This window comes from Bos indicus, chromosome 15, assembly GCF_029378745.1.
Source record: "Bos indicus isolate NIAB-ARS_2022 breed Sahiwal x Tharparkar chromosome 15, NIAB-ARS_B.indTharparkar_mat_pri_1.0, whole genome shotgun sequence".
Taxonomy (NCBI): Eukaryota; Metazoa; Chordata; class Mammalia; order Artiodactyla; family Bovidae; genus Bos; species Bos indicus.
This window is the reverse complement of record NC_091774.1, coordinates 54,842,955-54,857,911: the sequence shown is the minus strand read 5'-3', so window position 1 is coordinate 54,857,911 and position 14,957 is coordinate 54,842,955. Positions and strand designations below refer to the sequence as shown.

General features: G+C 52.9%; 1 protein-coding gene across 6 annotated transcripts in view; it reads right to left on the bottom strand.

The window, feature by feature from the left end:
- Positions 1-13,884, bottom strand: part of SLCO2B1 (solute carrier organic anion transporter family member 2B1) — a 52,413-nt gene extending 38,529 nt beyond the window's left edge. Inside the window, exons 1-3 of one of the 6 annotated variants that reach the window (XM_070803904.1) lie at positions 13,516-13,884; positions 7,297-7,386; positions 1,044-1,174 (exon numbers count right to left, since the gene is read on the bottom strand). In XM_070803904.1, coding sequence (XP_070660005.1) covers positions 1,044-1,174; positions 7,297-7,386; positions 13,516-13,531 — 237 coding nt within the window. In that variant the 5' untranslated portion in view covers positions 13,532-13,884. Of the gene's footprint in view, positions 1-1,043; positions 1,175-5,714; positions 6,316-7,296; positions 7,387-13,515 lie in introns of those variants that run through there. The other 5 variants (XM_070803905.1, XM_070803908.1, XM_070803907.1 and 2 more) reach the window with 5 other exon arrangements.
- Positions 13,885-14,957: the final 1,073 nt, after the last annotated feature.

The following is a 14,957-nucleotide window of genomic DNA, read 5'->3' as shown; positions in this document are numbered from 1 at the left end:
GCGGAGGGGCCGCAGGTAGAGACAGTCGTGGCGGAGGATGCAGAGAGACAGAGACAGAGAAAGGGAGGAACAGAGTCAGAGGAGACAGACATACAGGAGGAGCAGGAGCAGAGAGAGGAAGGGAAAGAGAGTCCAGGGCAAGAGGAGAGAAAGTATTATTGGGGTACTGCATGGATTCTCACAGGCCTGAAAAATAGGAAAGCTGTCCTGGGTACCCCGGGGGTCTGGGGGAGACTTGAAATCTACAGGACTGAGAGTAGAGTCTGCATGGGGCCAAGGATGGTGGGAGCCCCTCTGTCCCCAGAGGTCTCCCAGGCTGGACTAGAACCCCTCCTGTCCCCAGGAAGCTCCCCAGATCTCACCTCGCCCCACCCCACCCAGTCCTCACCTGAACTTCCCTGGGAGACCACCTGCACACAGCGAACCCCCAAGCTACACTCTCACCTCACTCAGCCCCACGCAAACATCCTGCCTGCCTGCAGCCCTCCTGAAAACCTGATCGAATTCCCAAGAGAAAAACGTGTCTCACAGAATTAAAAATAGGGTGTTTATGCTGGAGCTTAAAAATAGAATGTCTGTTCTAAGTTTCGGTTTCCTCATCTGTGTAACAAGGATGACACCCCTGCTTCCCCAGGTTACTGTGAGAGCTAAATAAGACTGTGTGGAATGGCCCCTGGCACAGGGCCTGGCACCGTGTAGGTGCTGGCACAGATTTGGTTGTTTACGGCCGCCCTTGGTTGAGCCATTGCTCCCAGTATTCACACAGGTTCAGGATCCCTGGGGTCCTTCTCTTTCGCCCTAAAAAAATTGGCGCCAAAAAGACTGGTCCCCCAGTGCCCACAGAAGAGCCTCTCTGGAAGGAAAGAACATGTGCCTGAAATTAAGCTACGTGCTTCTAGAGATCACGATCACCCGTTCTACAGATGAGGAAACTGAGGCTCAGGGAAAGGCAGCGCCTTGCTTGGCATTTAACAGCCTGTAAGTGGCAGAGCCTGCTCTGTCGGGCTCAGATGACCCTTCTCCTCCCAGGTCCCGAGAGGTACCTTGATGCTGTGGAACACACTTGGCCGTAACTTTTGAGGATTTGGGCTGGCTTTGCTTCCAGGTGTGTCTTCTGTGCCCACCATGGCCTTGGCGTCCTTGTCTGGCACCTGGAGCTCCTCACCCACTGGCCCTGTGGGACAGAAAGCCAGAGGGTGAGAGTGGAGATGGAATCTCAGAGAATGACTCTGACCAGGCAACCCAAGGTGTTTCTTGGGTTGGTGAGAATCTGAGTCAAAGCACCGACAGCTTTCCTGCGTCTCAGGAGCTGAAGCAGCCCTTCCTCAGAGGGTATGTGTGTGCTCCATGTGCCTAAGCTGGCCAGATCCCACTGGGACCACCTATTCACCTCTTCATTCCATTCCCAGCATAAAGCTTCCTTCTAGCGAGAAGCTGCTGATGCCGTCACACATCCTTTTAGCTCTGGCGCTAGTGTAAAAATGCATAGCCCTACCCTCCTGGGGCCTGTATCTGTGAGACGTCCAGTGTTCCTGGAGGCTAACTCTGGGTCAGGGTTTGTCTGGATTAGTCTAAGATCAGAGGTCTAGGGCCCTGTGCCTGGTCAAGGCTTGGTCCAAAGTCAAGGCATACAGGGTTTTCCTACGGGTAGTTTGGAATAGATAGCAATACTTCCACAGGGCACTACACAGCATATAATCACAGAACTCACCAGTCCAATGCCCAAATCATGGTCCCATGACCCACGGTAACCATGGTAACCTTGTCAGTCTCCCACTCACTGCAGCCCTTTCAGAGGCATCTTTCAGGGTTTCCTGAGGTTTAATCTCAGTGAGGAGCCTGGAAGCCCAGCCTTGGGAGGCTCCACCTCTCCATTTAGAGGACAACCACCTGCACCTCAGGCAGCCCAGACTTCTAGGACTTTCCTCCCCTCCTGGGGCCCTGCTTCCTGCGGAAGCCTCTCCATTGTCTCAAATGTCTCTCAACATGGCAGGAATTTCCCCTCATTCAACAAGCTCCTTATGGAGCCTGAAAGCTGCCCTGAGGACTCTCCTGACCTCGGGAAGGGGTGTGGGCCCCATCACGACATCTCTAGACCTAGAAGACCAGCTCAGCCAGAGGGATAAGGAAGCCTGCAGCCGCCACCAGCGAGGGTTTTGTACTCCTCACACAAGGTACCTGGGAGCCTAAGAAATCTTTAAAAATTGAGATATAATTCATATACCATAAAATCTATCCTTTCAGAGTATATAACTCAACGGTTTTAGTATATTCAAAAAGTCATGACTATCTAATTAGTTACTACTATCTAATTAGTAATATAGTATCACCACTCTCTAATTCCAGAATACTTTCACCACCCCAGTAAGAAATCCTGCACCCATGAGCAGTCAGTCCCCATTCCTCTATCCCTCCAGCTCCTGGCAACCACTGATCTATTTTCTGGCTCTCTGAGTTTGCTTATTCTGGATATTTCAAATGCATTCACATAGAGGAAATCATACATGTGATATTTTGTGACTGGCTTCTTTTACTTAGCCTAATATTTCAAGGCTTATCCATGTTGTAGCTTGTATCTGTGCTCCATTCCTTTTAATGACTGAAATAATACTCCAGTGTATGTATATATATATATATATAAATACATACAATTACATTTAGTTTATCCATTTATCTGTTGATGGATATTTGGGTTGTTTCAGGTCCAGTGAACATTCATATAGCAACTTTCGTGTAGATACATATGCTCAGTTCTCTTGAGTATACAGCCAGGAGTTGGATTCCTGATCAACAGGGTAACTCTGTTTCGCTTTCGGAGGAACTGCCAAACTGTTTTCTAATACCATCCAACACCCATTGCTAGCAGTGGGTGATGGTTCCAATTTCTCCACATTCTCACTAATATGTATCATCTGTCTCTTTGATTACAACCGTTCTCATGGGTGTGAAAATGATATCTCATGTGGTTTTGATTTGTGTTTCCCTAATGACTAATGCTGTTGAGCATCTTTTCATTGCTTATTGGCCATATCTTTGGAAAAGTATCCATTCAAATAGCTTGAGTAATTTGGCTGAGGCAATGGAAGCGTGTGTGGCTGGGGAGGAATCCCTTTAATGGGTACGAACACTCAGAGGAAACAAGGAGACACTGAAGTAAAAGTGACACCTGACAGGGAGGAGATGAGGGATTGGCCTAGGTGGGGGAAGTGGAGGTAACGCTCCGTGCACATCACTTTGAAGAAGAGAAAGTAAGGGGGTTCCAAGCAAACTCAACCAGAGGAGACTGACAGGACAATTTCCGAACTCCAGTTCCTCTCACAAGCAGAGCCCAGTCACCCATAATAACATAAATACTGTGCATAAAGTCTTGCATGCACATTCTGCGAGTTGGCCAAAAAGTTCGTTCGGGCCCATCCATTCATGGACAAGTCCGAACGAACTTTTTGGCCAACATGGTAAGTGCTCGTGAAGCTCTCCACAGCTCCATGCCTTTGGTGCATTCATGAGCTCTGTGCTTCTGATGGGGACACCGAGGTTCACAGGTAACTAGCTCTGCTGGTTCACACTAGTACAGGACCTCAAGTCCACGTGTTAACCTCATGCTGCTCTGCACCACTTGTACAGATTAAATGAGGGGTAGAAGCACAACATTCTTCTCTGTCTTGGCCCAGCCAGTCCTAGCCAGGCCACCTGAAAGGCAACAGTGCCTGCCTCCCAAGGGGCAGGCCAACCAGATGATGGAGTGGGAGCTGAGGTTGGGAGGGCAGAAGTCACTAATGTGGATCCCCAGGTCTGAAAGAAGCCCAGTGCATGGGTAAGATTGAGGACAAAAGGTCAATGGACCAGATCAGAACTTTCCACACTCCTGTGACTCAGTCTGTAGTAATGAGCCTCTGGAGTGGGGGAGGGGTGGGGAAGCGGAAGCCCTGGCCCCATACCACTGGGTTCTGAGAGCAGCTGCCAGTCAGAGTGTTGAGTGGCCAGTTGGTCACTGAACAGGGCTGGTCAGACTGGTTGTCAGTCCACTTTGAGCCCTTCCTGTGGGCTGGAGTCTTCTATAGAGGGGCTGGCAGCAGAGAGTCCGATGCCTCGATAAGGAGTAGAGCTTCCCCTGGAAGGAAAGTCCTGAGTCCAGGGCTGTAGGTACACCTCACCTGCTGTCTCAGAGGTCCTTACCATCCTTTGAAGGCTTTTTCAAGGGCCAGCTCTGCAGGAGAGAGGGCAGCTGAGGGAGTGTACCTGGGCTGAGCCCGGGGGCCCTGTAGGAATGAGGGGAGAGGCAGGGAGCCAGGCCCCAGGAGAAAATTACAGCTTCTTCCTCTCCCAGTTGGGCAGCCAGGGTTGGGGGCCCCAGGTAGGCCAGGTGGTTCCAAGGCCTAGCTCCTACAGCCCCAGAGCTGGCGGGCAAGGGGTCTGTGTGCCTGTCGGTGGGTCACACGGCTGGCCGTGCGCACAGGCACACTCATGTCTGTGCGCTGCTGAGTCACTGGTCTACTGGTCCACTGTCCTTTAGGAGACTTGTCTGTTCAGGTTTGTCAGTTGATCACCTACTGTTCTGGAATTGCTCAGAAAGTCAGTCAATTCAGAAACTGACTCAGAAATTGCCCTCAGAAATTCAGGGCAATTGCAGTTGCCCTGAAATTCTGTCAACCAGAGACCTTCAGTTCAGACGCTCCAGATGTCTACAAGGCAGAGTGTCCTGGCCACGGCCAAACCCCCTCCAGGGCCAGGAATTTGAGTCTGAGAGATGAGGGCTGAGATTCAGAGAGCAGCCTGACAGGAAGGGCCGCTTTTCTCTGCCTGTTCTGTTTTCTTTAAAGACTCAGGGATCTGCCTCCTCCAGCCACCTCCCAGCTATAAACAGCAAATCTCAGGCAGATATGGGACTGAGTAGACATTTCAAGGGGCTTCCCAAGTGGTGCTAGTGGTAAAGAACCCGCCTGCCAGTGCAGGAGATGTAAGAGACGCACGTTCAATCCCCGGGTTGGGAAGATCCCCTGGAGAAGGGCATGGCAACCCCCCTCCCGTATTCTTGTCTGGAGAATCCATGGACAGAGGAACCTGATGGGCTACAGTCCATGGGGGTCACAAAGCGCTGGAATCGAATGAAGCGACCTAGCACGCACACACACGCACACACACGCACACACACACACACACACACAAAGGTTGCAAAGTCCCCAGACCTGGGTCTGAACCCCAGCCCAGCCACTGGGCCTCTGTGGAGCATGGATGTGCCCTCGATTAGCTTGTCTCTTCTGTAAAGTGAGGATATAGCATCTACTCAGGGAGATAAGGCATCTCCGGCGCCTGGCTCAGACCTGGCACACCATAGGCCCCCTGAGGGCCAGTCTTCCCCTCTCCTGAAATCTTCAAGCACCTCTGAGGCTACAGGCCCAACTGAACCCTTCCACATGCAGCTGGCTCCTCCACGTGAACTTCTTCCTCTGACAGTGCCATCATCCATCTCCAGATTATCTCTCTCCCTCCTGTCTAAGCCCCAGTCAACCACAAGACCGAGGACCTGGGTTCCTTCTTGCAGTGCACACTCATAGACGTGCAGGCAGTTGCACAGGTTTAAATCCTCCAGCTGGGATCCTCATCCTCAATGCAGGGACGGCAACCCCTACTTCCCACTGCCGAGAGAGCCCACTGAGAACCTGAACCTTCCCTTCACATTCAGCGAGGACCCTAAAAGCCCCAAAACACCTTACCAATGACATTAACTTGACTTTGCTTCTCCACTGTCTTCATAGCAATTTTCTTCTTACTTTTCTTAGATTGAGCAGCCCCAGCAAACTGCTTGATTTTTCATTACAGAAACTTCTGGAAAGACGGAGCAACTGTTCAATAAAAACTGTCAGCAGGGTGAGCACCTCTGATTCTTTGAATCTCTACCTGGGAAATCCTTACCCTGATGTTTCTGCCAACAAACCCTGGACTGTTGTATCATGATTCTTGCTCAATGCTATTGATCTTTCCTCCCCATTCTGAGACACTGCCAAAACTTCAAGAGGTGTGTTGGCCCTTATCTTGGTAAAAAACAGACTTTGCCTTATCAACAGGTTGTGTCACTAACATATGAGAGCCAGCACGGACACGACGCATAGTAGATGCTCAGTGAGCATTGTTTCCTTCGCTGTCAGGTACAAACACCCTGCCTACCTCCATAATTGCTTTGGGACAGCAAGAGCATTGCTGTATCTAGAACCTGGGAACCAGGAGAAATTTCCACCCAGAAGGGCCACGGAGATAGGGGCTGGAGACCCAGCTCTCTGGCTCACCGTCACCCCCTGATGGAAGAGGCTCACTGTCTCCCCTTGAGGCTACCCTATGTGCTGCACTGGGCACACTCACCCATCTGCCAAGCAAAACATTGAGGTAGCTGCTGTGACTCCGTGACTTCAGGAAACTGAAGCACAGAGAGGGGAGGGGCCTGTCCAGGTCCGGGGGCTGGTAAACAGCAAAGCCTAGACTGGAGCTCAGACCTGTTTGACTCTTGGTCCCCTAACAGCAACTATGAAATGGTGGCTACCAATGATGGCCTTAGAACCTATGAAAAATACTCCCCCTGTAGCCATTTATGATTCTGGCCTGGCTTCCCTCCATGGAATTGCCAAAGGTGGTTGTATGGGGACAGTTCTACCAGCTGACTTTTTAGCTTATCAGTCACTTAGTCAGTTCATTGGTCAGTTCAAGGCTGGACGGAGAAATGTGGTGAGAAGGACACGGCCCCTAGTCTAGGGGACCTGAGTGCAGTGAAAACTTGGGACTTGTAAAAAAGGCCCAGATTTGAACTTTGAGGAGGGATGAGCTGAGGAATGCCAAGAGAGCCTGGGAGGGTTCTCACATCCTGAGGATGGAGCAGGAGGACTCGGACCAAGGAAGGACAAGAAAAAGGCACTTTCTCTCCAGAATATTCCAGCCTGTCCCTCGGCAGAGAGAGTATGACCTAGGGTCACTCAGACCCAGTGTGGTCTTGGGCCAGCAGCTCTCTGAGCCTCTGCAAAGTAGAAATAATGAGCCTGGCCTCTTAAGCCTGTATGAGGGTCACAGAGGCAACGTCCTTTGACAGCTCCAGGATGACACACAGTTTCAGTTTTGTCTGCGTTTGCCCCAGATGCACCTGGGCGCTGTCTCCAGGCCCGGTCACCAGGCCTCAGAACTTACTGTCCTCCAGGGGCACCCATCCTCAGTATTACTCTCTCACCTCCCCCTGGTCCCTGAAGAGACACAGACCCCTGAGGAAGCCTCCCTCTGCTGTCTCCTCGCCCTCCCTCTGTGCTCCATAATCACCTGCTGCATTCCATTCCATGACCTCAGGGGAGCTAAATCCCGCACGCCTCCGATGAAAGGTTTGTATGCTGCAACTGAAGATCTCGGATGCTACAATGAAGATCAGAGATTTCCCATGTGCCGCAACTAAGATCCAGCACAGCCAAGAAAATAAATATCTTAAATTCCAAAAAGAGAGAAGGTAAGGCCTCTCCCGGAAACCTGCCACCACACACACTTTGCCTGGGCCGTCAGAGGAACTGGCAGAGAGATAACACAGGACAATGGTTACAACACGGAGGCCCTGGACAAAGGCCCTCTGTGCAGCTGTGTGAGCTGTGCACCGTGAGGTGAAGGGTGCCCTCTGGAATTGTGCGGTGGATGGCAGTCCTGCCTGGAGGCGCATCTGACTCCTAGCTGTTTTCATTTGGCTTGAACAATGCAACAACACTGGCTCACTGAGTGTTTTTAAGCTAGTTGCCAGCATTTAAAAGTCAGGAAATTTCACACAAAACCCCCACTTTTTGTTTTTTCTTGAAAGATTAGCAGATCTGGCCACTTTGGGCCTGCTTTCCCATATGGAAACAGCTGGTCTCAGACGCTGGCCTTTCCTGTGGCAGTTTGCCCTGTGAGAGCCTCTTTGAGCTCATCTGGCTTGCTCCAGGACCCTTCACACTTGCCTGTGGGCATCCCTGTCTGTGACCCACAGCACCCCTGGGAACTGCGGAGTGCTGCGGGACAGGAAGCCAGGGCTGGGTGAGGCAACAAGACCAGAAAAGGCCATGACTTGCCCAGGGTCACCACGGTGGGGGACACAGCTGGTCTCTGCTTCTTCTAGGAGTAAGAATGAAGGTTCCACACATGCTGACAGCTCCATAAGACAGGTGACTGTGGTTTTGGAAGCAAGCAGCTCCCTGCCCTCAGAGAGCTATAAGGGTGTGTGTGTGTGTGTGTGTGGTGACAGGGCAAACATCTAACACAGAACCACAGCACGTGCTCACTATGTGACATAAGGAGTTCCAAGACTTTAGAAACATAGTGAAGAGGCTCTAACCTACATTGGAAAGTTCTGGAAGGCTTCCTCAGGGAAGAAACATCAGAGTAAAGGGCAGAAGTATGAAAGTGCAAAGACTGCTCAGGAAACAAGTAGTCCAGGAGGATAGGAGCTCTGGGGTCAAGGTGGGGAGGTGAGGCTGGAGTGGCCAGTCTATGACTGCCCTTGAATGCCGGGCTGGAGGGCTGGGCTTCATCCTGGGCTCAGGGATGAGGTATAACTTGGCCTCCTATGAAGACCTCTGTGCCATTTGGGGGAGAGTTGGAGAGGTCAGGTTGTGGGCCGGGACCAGGGAGAAGGCAGGAGTAAGGAGAAGTGGAGCAGATGCTCATGACGCCTGGGCCAGGTAGGGGCTGTAGGGATGCAGAGTAATGAGCTGATGAACCACAGCCGGGAGGTGGGATGGACAGGATTTGCTGAAAAAGCAGGTGGGTGGGGAGTGCAGGAAGCCAAGGAGCCCTGGGGGCAGGGGAGTGGGGAGTGGGGAGAGGCACAGCTTTTGGTCTGGGTGTACTGCCATGGAAGGTGGGATTGTAGGGTAATGGTGAGCTCAGCCATATGTGAGTCTGGGCTGGTAGGGGAGCTCCCAGAGGAAGAGGCCTAGAGGGCCACGGGCTCCAGGAAAGCCCATGAGAGGACATGGGCCAAAGTCAGTCCTCTGGCTCTCCATCTGGAAGGCACATGTGGAGAGAAGGAAAGAAAAGCCACATGTGGGCAAACTTGGCTTGGAAAGTGAGAAGATCCATCGCATATATGCCCTACAGAGCGAAAGGAGGAACCCATCCTGGAACCATGTTCAGATGCCAAGGTTAAGGTGACAGAGCAGTGTCACAAAGGAGTCTGGATGTTTCTGGAAAACCTACCAACCTCCAGCACTCACACACCCACAGCCTGAGCTTGGGGAGGCAAATATTCACAGCAGCAGACACTGGGCAATGTATCTGTCACAATGATGGCAGGTACCTCCCTCCAAAAGTGTTTATAGGAGGAGGCCAGCCTCATGGTCAACCCCACCTCCAGCCCTTCCTACCTCCTAGATTTCCTTGGGCTCCCTCAGCCTGCTGGCTTCCCCGCCTAGCTCCTGCAGCCCACGCCAGCTCCCTCTCCCTCCACCACCACTCCCCCTCCTGGTTCAGTTCCCTCAGCCCTTTCTCTGGGATGCCAGGCTGGTCACCCGCCTGCATCGTTTACATCCCCCTCCTATCTGCCTGATAAGCCAGTGGACTACCCCCAGGCAGAGGCTCTCCTTTCCTGGGTCCTGATGGACTACAGCAGACCCCTGTTGAAACCCTCTGGATCAGAAGCCTTTGAGTTCAAATATTTGTTTGCTACATTGTAGCCATGACCTTGGGCAGTTTATTTAGCCTGTCTAAGCCTCAGCTCCCCTCTCTGGGCACACAGCATTTGTGGTAGGATTAAAGAAGACCATCCTGCCTGGTACACTGTGGTCTTCAACAATGGTTAACCACCCTTCCACCCCATCGGCAGCACGTGAGTCCAGATGCTTCAGCATCCAGGAGATCAAGGCCACCCTAGTGAACATTCTTCTGTAACTCCAGTAGAAGCCTGCCATTCCCCAAATTCATCCTGTTCTTTTCCACCTCTCTGCCTTCGCACATGTTATACCCTCAGCCTGGCTTCCCAAGGTGTCCTACCTTCTCAGAAAACCACTTCTCATCTTGCAAGGGCTCAGCTTAAAAACATGATTGTTGAACTGAGCTAAACTGGAGGAGGGAGAAGAGAAAGCCAGAGCGTGGGGGTCTGGGGAAGCAGGGGCTGTGGTGTGGGCCTGGGGTGGGGTCGGGGAGCGTGGGGCTCCAAGGGGCTGCAGTGCCTCATGTGACCCAATGGGGCTTCTGTACAGTGGGGGAGGGGGGAGGTTGGAATCAAAGACAGGAAGCGGGGTCAGGTCTCAGGCTTTGGCCTTGGCTTTCCTCTTTGGGAAATTCCTCCTAGCAGGACCCTTGGGTGGTCCGTTGGGAAGACAATAACACGCTGCAGGCCTCCAGCTGTTGCTTTTTTCTGGTGGTTTCCAAGCTGGGTCACAGACCCTGCACTGGGACTTTCTATTCCCGATTCTGACCCCGACTACCCCATCTAGACCCAAGATGACCCTTAAAATAGAGATGAAGGCAGAGAGAAGGGAGGGTGAACCCTGAGCCTGCAGGGAATGCAGGCCGGCCTCCTTAGCCCTAAAACACAGAGTCTGAGGCTCAGAGACATTCAGGCATTGGCCCAGGCCACACCCTGTCCACCAACCATGAGTCCTGGCTCATCTCTCTCTGTGCTTACGTTTACTCCCAAGCACCTCACTGTAGCCCCATCTCATTCCTTATCATGAATCTCCAGTCCTCAACAAAGTAGGCTTTCAAAGCAGGTTGGAAGAGGGAAGGAATGTCATGGGGGTGGGGGTGGGGGTGGGAGCATAAGGAAGAAAAAGAACAGCTTCTGGGCTGCACCTTCCCCAATACCTGACCTCTGCCCAGCCTGTGCAGAGTTCTGGGGCTTCAGGAATGGATCAAGTCAGGCCCCATTCCCAGGGAGCTCCCAGGCTGGAGAGGTGGGCCTTGCTGTCCATCACTCCAAACGTTAGCACTTAGGGCTCTGGACTGCAGCCCAGAAGGGGTAGCAGGAGCCAAGTTTATCTTCTCTCTACCCACAGGATGGGCCCAGACTTGCACCCTGGAGATAGCCAAGCCCCTGCCCCATACAAGAGGGCTCTTCCCTCCAGAGACAGAAAGCTGAGCTTCTCAGCAGTGGAAGGGACCAAGCGACCACCTCAGCCAACCCCTACCATCAACTGCACAGATGGAGAAAGTGAATCCCAGAGAGAGACAGACGCAGACTGGGGAGTAGATACCTGGCACCCGAATGTGGGGTCTAAGCAAGCTCGCCATGTGTTTCCCAGCTGCCTGATATGTGGCCCAGAGGACACGGCCCGGCCTGGGAGGAATAACTCTCCTGCCCCCTCTGCAGTCACTAGCTCCCAGACAACAGCTTGCTTTGTCTGGAGCCAGTGGAGAAGTGCCCAAGGTGGGTGGAGACTCGCCAGCGTGGGGTGTGTGGAGGGAAGAGGAAACCCCGAAGGCAAGGGGACAGAAGGGAAAGGGCTTTGGCATCCGGCTGATCTGGTTCTGGCCCCCCACTCTGCTGCTTGCTTGCTGGGTGACCTTGGATGTGTCACTTACCCTCTGTAAGCATGTGTTTCCTCACATATTAAAAAAAAGGGTGAGAGTGTGCATTCTCATCAGGCCAGTGATGCAGAGCTGCAGTGTGAACCTGGTTCTTTCCCTTGCCCTGCCTCCTACCCTGGGTTGGCCCACATTTGAACCTAGGACTGGAGAGAACAACAGAAACACCACCAGGAAACTCCCTGCAGAGGGAGGGTCAAACAGCGTATGGGAGAGAGGTTACTTCCAACTGGGAGGATCAGTCAGGGAGGCTTCCTGGAAGAGGTGGCATTTGGAAGAGTTAGAAAACAAGGCAGATTTCACCAGAATGGGATTGTGGGCAGGTGCCTTCCTTTGGGTAGAGGGAAAGCTGAGCAAAGGTGCAGAGAAGGGAAAGTGGCTTCTCTGAATCACAAAAGTAGGAATGGCCTGGGGAGGTCATTTTTCTCAAGCACCTCCCCCACAGACCGGGACGCTCTGCCTGTTGCCTAAAAGCACATGGTGAGTTGGTGGGGCTTCACTGAGGGCCAGTTTTGACCCTGGTTCCTCTCTATGCTGTTTGCTCCTGGCTGGGACTGCTGGCCCCTCTCCCTCGGGCGAGCTGGGTGTGGGTCTCTTCCCAGGCTCTTTGTCCTGCCCGCAACCCTCAGACCAGAAAGAGGGCATGGAGGAAGCCTGGCCTCAGCTCAGATTAGGGCTCAGGAAGGGAGGTCAGAGGTGGCTTCTGGTGGCTCAGTGGTCAGATGCTGGGGTCAGCCTCCCTCCCGCTGTATGTGTGGGAAGTGAAGGACCAGCCAGAGAACATTCCAGAACCAAGCCCTGCTGGCATCAGAATAACAATTGAGGAACAGGTGCAGTACAACCAAAGTCTCTAGTTTCTTCCCATTCCCATAGGATCACCAGGATCCCACAGCTTGCCAAGGCTGACTGAGACCTGGTTTGTTGGTGGCCCATCTCCAAACCAACTCACCTGAATCTGACCTCGTTGTCATTTCTCCTGTGAGGCCCTCAGAGGACGCTCCAACCCCACCCTTCCTTCCACACCACAGTCCCCAAGTCGGGGCTGCAACACAGCCGCGTCTGCCTGCTCGACCCAGGAAGCCCACACGTCCCCTCGCTCTGGATGCAAGTCAGGCCTTGTCTGAGTGGGTGAGAGGCACACAGACAGCTGCAGCGAGGCCAGAGGTGATCACCACAGGGTGTCTAGCCCGAGCGTAACCCTGTCTGAAGATCCTTTGTTTCTTCTACCTCCCTCTTCCTGCCCCAGACACTGGGCGCTCCTGTTCCCAGAACCACCGCCCTCTCCAAACGGTGCTTCCATCACTCTCTGGTCTCAGCTTCTCTTCTCAAGGTTTCAAGACACCTTCCCACCTGCCTTCTCCACACCCCAACACCCAAGGTCTCTGCTGGTCTCTCTCTGATTCCACTTCTCAGCTTTCCGATGCAGTCTGCTCTCCCCTGATCTCTGTTGTCAGTTTTCCCTCTCTCTGTCTCTGCCTCTCTTTATTTCTCTGGTCTCTTCTGGAGCCTCTGTCTCCCGCACGCTGCAGCTGACACCTGTTGATCTTTGTCTTCTCCTGCCATCTCTGGCCTCTGTCTTCGCCTTTGTCCAACTCTGAGTGTCTCTGGACTTGCTAGATCTCTGACTATATACTTCTGTCTCTATTTTTGTCTGCTTTGTCTGTCTCTATCTTTGCCTGCTTCAGAGAGGGAACAGGACATGGGGAGTAACGGGGCCTGCCCTTCCATTGCTCTTTAGGTCTCTCTGTCTCAGCAGGGAGGTTAAGCTGGCTGCCCTGTCTCCAGCTGAGTAAACAGCAACACTTCTTACCTCTCTGGTCCTTCAATCCTTCATTCAACACATCCTCACTAGATCTGGCCATATGCCTGGCTCTATGTAGGGAACTGGGAGCCCCTACTCCCCCGACCCCAGTGCACATATGTTAGCTCTCCCCCTTCACCCTGGGAACATGGCCCCCAGACTCCCTACCCCTTTCTTACTTTGTCCAGACTTACCTATCCTGGGTGCCATGACTTCTGGAGTGGGGTGGTGAGTTTCAGCCCCTATTCCAATTACAGGACTGGATTTTAGCAGGAGAGAGGCAGTGAGAGCTTACGGGAGCTCCCGGAGACAGCAGCTGGGGAGCCGCAGTGGGGATGCGCCAGTGTGCGGATTCCAGCCACTGGGTCGACCGATGCTTCTTGAGCCACGCTGGACAGCAGCCCCCTCTCCAGGTGGGTAAGGAAGTCCTGCTCAGACTTGACCTTGCCCGCCAAGGGCTTATCTCCTTTAGTCACTTGTTCCTACTCTCTGTCTCTTTCTCTGAATCCCTCTGATTTCTGTCTGTGGCAGCCCAGGACCAGGGTTGTGGAGGAGGCTGGGTTTGTTTAGATACAACCCCTCTGGTGGGAGGAGGCTGCTGACGAGCCTTCCCTCAGCCTGTTCCTTCCCAGCTTCTTGGTGTGGCATTTCCCTTGGATATTTTCTCCTACTAGTGGTGGAGAGATGGGGGGTGGAGGGAATGTGGACAGCCCCTCCCAGCCCTGGGGTCATTCAGTCCTGATTTTCCAGTTTCCTCTCAGCACTCACTCTGAGCCTCCTCCCTCATCAAACTCTTATCTCAGTTACAGAACTTTTTTTACCCTTCACGAGCCCCATATAAGGCCATTTCTCCCACAGTCCTCCTTCACTGAACCTCTGTCTCCCTCAAGCTCTGTTCCCCTCTCACTGAACCCCTATCTCTTCTCTGAGCTCCACAGATCCAGAGCAAGGAGGGACCCCATCCACTGGGAATCACAGTGGCCAGCCCTTGGGAGATGGGGAATCATGGCAGCAGCTCCATAAAGTATGACCATCTCAGTGGAGGGTGGGGTTGGAGAGCAGAAGAGCATATAAGAGGTCCCCAGAGTCTTTTGGATTGAAGACTGAAGATGGAGGCCTTGGAGCCAGACAGACCCGAGTCCTGTCTCAGCTTTGTCATTCCATGGTCAAGTGACTTTAGGCAAGTCCCTGCACCTCTCTGAGCATCAGCTGCCTCCTCTATAAAGAAGGACTGATAGTCCTCACTCGCAGGGCCACTGTGCAAATTCAGTGCAGGAAAGAACCGAAGCCTGAGGTCCGGAGCTCAGGGAAGGAAGTGGCAGAGGCGGGACTCAGAACAGGGCAGGGAAAGGGAAAGTGAACCTGGGTTGCCTCTTCTGCCTTGCTCAGCACTTTTATATGTGAGGCCCCACTGGCCCCTCCTAATGACCTTTCGGGCCATTTTCCCCCCATTTTACAGATGAGGCATTGAGTCTCAGTAACCACCCAGAGGTCACCTGGCTAGGAGGTGGTGGGGTCTTGCCTTGAACCTCTGATGCTAGGAACCAGGTTTTTTCCTCCGCCCAGGCTGCATTTTCTGAGGAAGACCTCTGCTGCTGCTGCTGCTACTGCTAAGTCGCTTCAGTCGTGTCCGACT